General features: G+C 38.1%; 1 protein-coding gene across 1 annotated transcript; it reads left to right on the top strand.

The window, feature by feature from the left end:
* The first annotated feature begins 12 nt into the window (after positions 1-12).
* LOC144641207 (uncharacterized) lies at positions 13-6537 on the top strand. The gene is made up of 8 exons (XM_078500247.1): positions 13-581; positions 1554-1648; positions 2452-2608; positions 3348-3411; positions 4167-4220; positions 4332-4546; positions 5326-5500; positions 5876-6537. The coding sequence occupies exons 1-8, from the start codon at positions 267-269 to the stop codon at positions 6091-6093; spliced, it is 1293 nt and encodes a 430-aa protein (XP_078356373.1). The 5' UTR covers positions 13-266; the 3' UTR covers positions 6094-6537.
* The last annotated feature ends 1517 nt before the right edge of the window (positions 6538-8054 follow it).

The raw sequence follows: 8054 nt of genomic DNA, 5'->3' as shown, positions 1-8054 counted from the left end.
TATATTATGATGCTATTAAAGTCTTATTTCTAGGAAATTAAACGATAATTTATGAGGATGAATCATTTTCTGTTGGTGGATGTTTTTTTTTAGATTATTTGATTTACTTATCAACCAGGATGAACCTCGCTTGAAATATTATTTCCACTGGTGATAGCCCCTGACGGCTCAGAAGGAAGCGACCAGGTTAAGACAAAAATGCATATCTCTTTAAAGAATGTATCAGGCAGCAAAATGATTAAGAACCACTATACTTACTCTTAATAATGTTGTGTTGTTGTGTTTTAGAATTTTTGGACAATATGCTAACTGCCTGCTGTGCCGAAATGTTTGAGATCAAGTATGTCGAGGGCGATTCTGATATTAAACTTCCCGTGATCCTGAATTACAAGGAGAGCGGACTACACTCTCAGAAAAAAGTCGTTCCCATTCTTCCTTACACAGGAGTGGCGTTCGTTGTTAAGAGAGAGGACAGGAAAAACTTCCCCATCAAAACTTTGTCTTCCATTTTCAGCTCTTGGCCAGTGTTGGTATTGACGCTATTACTCTCTGTATTGGCGGGAATTGTCGCCTGGATATTGGTAAATGTTTCTTTCATAATTTTAAAATAGTTTTTAAGCAAAGTTGATGCTTCTTTTTCCTAGTCTGTACAATTTTTTCTATGGACAACTTATTTCAAACTCAATTACAACTCAAGTTCAATTAATTCAAGAAGCTACGGTAAGAAGTCTGGCCTAGGACAAAATGGAAAAAAAAAATCCTGCCTCGTCTCCAGTTGCTCGCGATCGCTGGGCATATAAAAGCGAGGGCGCTTGCTTCCAATCCCTCCCTCCAGACTACCAAACAGAATCTGAGCTCAATCGTTTTTTTTTTAGAAAAGGCATGTGAAGGAGGCAAGAAAAATTACATCGGATAAGAATTAAGAGCAACCTTCATTCAAGAATACGTTTTTTTAGCAGTGGAAATTAATTTTAAATTTCTTAAAACAATGGAAATCAATTTTAAAAATTCTGTTAACCATAACAAAAAAAAAAGGTTAGCCGTAAAAAAGCCAAAATATTAAGCGTTAACCTTAAACCTCCACTATGGGAGGCGCAGTGGCCTAATGGTTAGTGCGCCGGACTCCGGTTCGCCTGGCCGGGGTCATTGTGTTGTGTTCTTGGGCAAGACACTTTACTTTCATAGTGTCTCTCTCCACCCAGGTGTATTGACGCTATTACTCAATTTTAAAAATAGAAATGGGTACCGGCGACATAATGCTGGGGGTAACCTGCGATGGACTAGCATCCCATTCAGGGGGGAGTAGAAATATTCCTAACCGCTTAATGCTATTCAAACAGGGATAAGCTCCGGCAGTATGAGCCACTTGGCTCGAGGCTTCCCTTTTTTAAAAGCCACTACTCCATTATTAACCTCGTTTAAGAGTTACCTCAAACGTCTAAGTATGATTCAGTGTCAAACATTGCCCTTTTCTACACGCTATCATTTCCTGACTACAGCTATTCCATCTTTAAACATGTGACTAAAGTGGATGTTTGTAATCATTCACACAGGACACCAGAAAGAACAAAGAGGAATTTCCAATGAACTTCGTGCAAGGTTCATGGGAAGGTTTTTGGTGGGCTTTTGTATCCATGACAACAGTTGGGTATGCCACTTAAACTGCTTCAGTCAAATAACCAACTAACCAGTCATGCAATCAATCTATCTTTATTAACGTACTGGTCAGCATGCTTAGCTAAAAAGCTAGTTTGCAGTGGCGCCACAAAAAAAATACAAATTGGAAAATAAAAACTTCATTAGGAGTGTTTAAATTAAGGCAAGCTATAATTAAAAATGACTGCGTTTTGAAATTTTCATGAGAACATTATATTTTCTCTAGCTCAGAGTTTAATCAATGAACCATTCAATCAAACAATCAATCAATCGATCGATAAATCAGTCAACCAACCAAAAAGCCAATCAGTCGGTCGGTCGGTCGGTCGGTAGGTCAGCCAGTCAGTCAGTCAGTCGGTCAGTCAGTCAGTCAGTCAGTCCGTCAGTCAGTCAGTCAGTCAGTCAATCAGTCAGTCAGTCAGACAGTCAGTCAGTCAGTCAGTCAGTCAGTCAGTCAGTCAGTCAGTCAAACAATCAATTTGGACCCATTTGCTCAAAAGTTTGATAACGCTTTCCCCCGGATTAATCGCTATCCTGTGGATAGCGTAGTATGTGTTGTTAACATGTATCTACTGCTTTTTATCCGGTGGATAGCGCTTTCCACCCATTGAACAAAAGGGACCTGAATCTTTCAATCCATTAAACAATCAATCAGAAAACGAGTTTTATTTATAATTGATGTAATTAAACTTGTAAATGTTTTGCGTCAGACTTTATTTCGAAACAGGAGCAAAAGACAACTCGGAAATAGACTCAAAGATCGTCTTAACATTACCAATTATTTTTTTTTTTCAGCTACGGTGATCGCTGCCCAAAGTCTGTTTCAGGGAGGCTGTTTGCGATAGTCTGGATCCTAACTGGTATTTGTATGTGTTCTATCTTTACTGCAATGTTGACAGCTTCTCTAACAGCAATCAGCCTCGATACCGAGATACCTCTCCCTCAAGCAAAGGTAGTCCTTTAATTAATACTTAATAAAATCACATTCATCCATAAAACAATGACTTACAAATCAATATATCGTTTTGGATTGCATGTTCCTGAAACTAAATTAGAAGCCAAGTAATGCTAAAACATGTGCATGTTGCATATTAAGAACTAAATAGATTAGGGAAATATGGCTAAAATACAGTCAAGATGTCTTTCTTGCGACCACTCTCTTAAGCGACTATTTCTAGCATGACCACCGTTGTGAAACCCTGTTTGAATTGTCATTTTACAAAGTCTATGATTAAATGCTCTAGTAAGAAACTGTTCCAATAAGCGACCGCGACCACCTTTGGGAATTCAAAACTGGTCTTTGATAATTCTCAAAACTGACAACGCAAAGAGTCTAACTCGCATGAGTCAACACTTAACTAAAGTATGTACTGCCTGATCACAATTACCGAGTTATAACATAGCTTAATAATATTCGTGGATCGATATTGAAGATATTGAGTTAAAAGTTAAGATGATTTACGGCTGAGAAAAGAATGCAGAAAGAGGTAGAAAGTTCAATGGTAACATCTCTGCTAAAAGACTGGTGCTAATGTTTCAGCATGTGGTCGCTTAGCCTGAGAGCGCATCCCCGGGTACACGACCAGCTCTTGCTAAGACCTTTTTTTTTTCGAATTCCCGGCCGCGGTGCACGTGGTAGCTTAATATACAGCTTCGACTATCATAGTTGAAAATCTAATGCTGTCTCGTAGGTGGCCGCTCTTTTCAGCTCCATTGAAGCTACAACTGGCTTTCAACGCCAAGCAGATGTCATTAGTGAGTATTAATAATAACTAGTTATAATAATGAATAGCAGAATACTTACATCAACTGCAATAACGTTGTCATAGAAACAAGCAAAATGAAAACAAAAAGCCAAAATAAATTAATTCGGCATTACAACGATATGTGAAATTCGGCCACACGGCCACAAAACGCACCAAAATACACATAAATCAAATTATCTTATGGCAAGATTACCATAACCAGATTGATTGCAAGGCTGGTACAACGGCAGGAGGGAAAGATTTATTGGCCAATATTTCAACTAGCAGAGCTAGTCTTCTTCAGGGCCAGTACAGATTATAGTACTGGCCCTGAAGAAGACTTGCTCTGCTAGTTGAAATATTGGCCAATAAATTAATCTTGCCCTCCTGCCGTTGTACCAGCCTAGCAATCAATCTGGTTTTATTAGCACTTAGAGTGACGTCTGGTACGAGCATTTCTTGAACAAGAGATCCGCTGCGTGGTCCCCTGCATCCAAACTGTTTTTTTGTTTTTTGACGATTACTATGTGTACTGATATAAACTCGTGAGTTTCTTGTCAATGCCGTCACTTATAACGATGACGCTATAAAAAATCTTTTGGCTTTTTCATTTTTCTTTTTAATTTGACAACGTTATTGCAATTAGGTGTATTTATAAAAAGAACAAAACGTAACCTGATAATTAGTGTTATCTTAATACGTCTACGGCAGATAACTGTTTAACTGTCGAGTAGCTACTATCATTTATGCATCTGGGTTTTGCAGGAGTCTCAACAATCGAAGAAATTAAAGAAAAAATAGCACAAGGGGAAGCCGTAGGTACAACTTCATCATGTGATTTCCTACTAAACAGAGTTCCCAACTTTGATGTCATTGATTATTTTTTTTAATTTAAATATTAAAGCAGCGTTTCTTTTTTGCTCACTTCAGGCGCTCTCATGGACAGTTTTACCTTGACACATTACCAGAAGCTTTTTCCAGCGGATGAATTTAAAGTACAAGAAGTCATTTCCCAAGAATACCTCGAGTACGGCGCCCGCGTTGAAAACTCTTCACTGGCCAGCTGTCTGAAGAATTTGCGTTTTTCCGAAGAGTCCGAGTTGTATGAATACGCTGAACTGTACATGCTGGAAAATTACAACAGGGTAAGACTTGTTATTGAAGAACAGTAAAATTCTCTTAATAAACACTTATTCTAAATAGGCCCTTCCCCAACCCAATCTCAAACTCCAAAATCCTTCCGATAGCATGTATCTTTGTGCAGGACTTAAAATGGGCACTCCCCTCACCAACTCTCCGAATATTAGCACAAAAGGTTGGTATTTAGAAACAGATTGATTGCAGGGCTGGTACAATGGCAGTAGGGCACAATTTATTGGCCAATATTTCAACTAGCAGAGCTAGTTTTCATCAGGGCCAGTTCTATGATTTTCCTTACATTATAGTACTGGCCCTACTGCCTTTGTACCAGCCTTGAAATCAATCTGGTTTTATTAACACTTAGACAGACGTCTGGTACGAGCATTTCTAAAACAAGAGATCTGGCAACGTTAACAGCAAGCCAAGTAGTTTTATGTTTCGTTGCGTGGTCACGTGCATCTAAACTGTGCTGGTATTTAGATTTAACCCTTTCAGAAAAATGTAATTTCTTCAGTTTATATTAGTGCCCTATGATATTGTAAAGAGGTTATTGTGTACTTTATGTCGTTACATTTTCCTAATAGACTACTTGTGATGTTTATTAAAAGACTAAATAGCTTTTCGTTATGTTTTCATTATGTTTAGATATTTCTGAAACGGTATTCTTGTATGCACCGAAAATGCTTGAGACGCACTGAATCCCTTCCCAAAATAAACACATTTAAAAAAACCCACAAACGTTAGAGAGCTTACGAGATATCTAATGCAACTTTTTTCTTTTCAGACTGGTATGAGCGATTCAAAGCAGGGAGACGAAAGGTCCTTTCAAATTGACCCCGAAGGCCTGTTGTTTTACCCAGCTCTCTTCACCTGTCTGGGCATTCTCGCATTCTTTCTTCTGTCCGGTGCGACCTGGGAAATTTGCCGTAGGTCGCGCATGTGTACAACCCAGCGATCAGGTAACTTGTAACATGGTTCGTTTTAAGAAGCCTTGCCTTGCGGTAGAGTTTGTAGGTTTTTAACTTAAGGATGTCCACAAGTAAATACTCTGCATTCTTGAAAACGTTGCCCAAACTTTGTCCAAGCAGTTGCTTTAAAGACAGGTGCTTGTATACCTTGTATTTAAGGATGTTTCTATATTTAAGCTACAAGCTCTAAAACCGTGCAAGCAAAACAAAATAGTAACCATTTAGCTCACGAAAATATGTTTATGAAATAATCTTTAATTGGTTGATTCATTGATTTAGTGAGTGATCGCATGAGTTAGTAAGTGAGTTATTTAACATTTCCACTTTCCTTAAGGACATTTATTAATGCTTTTCTTATAATTACAGATGCTAAAAAGTTGGATTGTCTGCTGCTCACTTCTAATACTTCTCATGAATATCGAAGAACACTGGAAACGAAAGCTTTACTCCAGGAATTGGAAGAAAAGATTGTTCAAGATGTCAGACAAGTTCTTAAATCTCTTCAAAACGACCTCATCAGTCCTTCGTTCTATCCCGATAACAACGGCAACAAACAAACGGAGGAGAAGTTGACGTCAGTTTAAATCGAAACTCTGGCCAGTCGTGTCAGTTGTATTATTCACTCCAATTATTTTGCGTCTGCACATTTCTGTCATTTGAATGAATCCTGCTTTATGCAAATAAGTAGCAACCGTCCACATAGAGCCACCGTTGCACCGAAATGGAACATTAATCTCAGTTATCCTCTATAGCATAGTGTTGCGCTTAGCTAGTTAAGGCATTAACATTGATAATGAATGAAAGATTATTTTATGTCATCGACTCTTTTATATGTATTTATAAGAAGTGGAAGATGATAAAGTTAAGGGTTGGGGTCCCAAAGTGACGATTACACTGGTCTCACTTGGTCAATAAAATTGAGGCTCCATCCCTTAGTCTCTTCTTTAGATCTGAACTGGAGGCGTAAAATACAGTCGCTATATCTGCACTAAACAGGCATATTGCGTGTTAAACCTTTTCATCATACACCTAAGCATTAAAAAATAATGAAAGCAAGGTTTGGACGTTATGCATCAGTTCGATTACAGCAATGCGAATAACCCACAGATAGGCCCCTTGGCATAAGCGCTAGCTATTTTTTTATGAAATAGCAGATTCCCGAGGATGAGTACGAATAATGTGTCTAATTTTGGCCTCCATTATTGTTATTACCTTGCGCGTAAGAATATTGGCAAAAAGACAATAAAAGTTTCCAAACAGTAGCCCTTTTTAGTTCAAAAATATAATAAAGTTCTCACTAAATGAGTTGAAAGTACCTTTAAAATAGTTTAAAGTTCCAGACGTTTCGGGCTTAGCTCTTAATCAGTGGAAAGTCAGGATTTCAGTTAAAAACGCTCGCTTGCGCCATGAAAACAAATTTGAGTTCAAAGGCGCGCGTGCGATAAGAGCGCGCGACAACTTAAGATAGCGAAAATCTGAATTCAGACCATGTGGCTGACTGGTGCCCAGCTGGAAAATAAGGCGCATTTCCTGGCGTTTGCGTAGTCTATTTCCGTCGCAGAGCATGACGCCTCGGACTTGTCACAAGGCGAAAAAGAAAATTTAAGGGACATTAAACACGAAGTAATCGTGACTTAAACTCACGTTTACTAGGTTTAAGTTGACGTTTAAGTCACTTAAACCCTGATTTAATTTCGACTTAAACCTAGCTTATACCACTTTAAGGCTAAAACTTAATGTAAGTTTAAGTTCACATTAAACCTAGCCCAAACATTTGTTTACGTTCCGTTTAATCTGATGTAAATCTGTCTTAAATCCACATTTAAGTGCTGTTTAATTAAAGAAAAGAGAGCTTAAAAGAATGCTCCTTTTTAAAGTTTCTGTATGATCTATTTGCTGGTTTTGCCTTTTGGTGGCTTTTCATCTTCTGGTTTATTATCGAGTTCTGACCCTCAGTGGAGCTTTATAATTGTTTTGAAATGTCACTTCCATTTCAAGTTCCAGGCAAACATCTGATAGAGCAGCTCTCTAAGTTTGCTTTCCACTTGCAAAATATTGATGCAACTACCCTTGGAAAGCAAACTTAGAGAGCTGCTCTATCCAATACAGTGTAAGTGACACACGCACAAATATAGAGTTATGTTTTTCTTAAGTTTCATTTATTAACTGGACGAATTAATTCCAATTTCCTAACCTAACCTTAATAGAACGAATGTTGGTGATCTGTATTTATCTTGAAATTGAGCATGCAATTATAATTTAATTTACAAAACTTATCCTAATTACTGGTTGATAAAAAAAAAAACACTCGTGTATCAATAAATACAAAGTTGAAATGCAAACACCTGTACATCAATAAATACAAAACTAGAAAAAACAACGGATAAAAGTAGTATAATGTTCACAATGAAGCTAAACAGTGTCTTTTCTTACAGCCCAAAGTGGGCCAGCAGGGGCAGGTCGCTCAGAAACACGGCCAGCATTTCTTGGTTTGGCCATGGCCCTTGCATGTGGTGTCAGATTGTTTCGGTGAATCCGATCAAGC

Source organism: Oculina patagonica, unplaced genomic scaffold, assembly GCF_052425735.1.
Source record: "Oculina patagonica isolate OP01 unplaced genomic scaffold, crgOcupat unplaced76, whole genome shotgun sequence".
Classification (NCBI taxonomy): domain Eukaryota; kingdom Metazoa; phylum Cnidaria; class Anthozoa; order Scleractinia; family Oculinidae; genus Oculina; species Oculina patagonica.
Note: the sequence above shows the minus strand (reverse complement) of the source record. Positions and strands in the feature narration are given on the sequence as shown.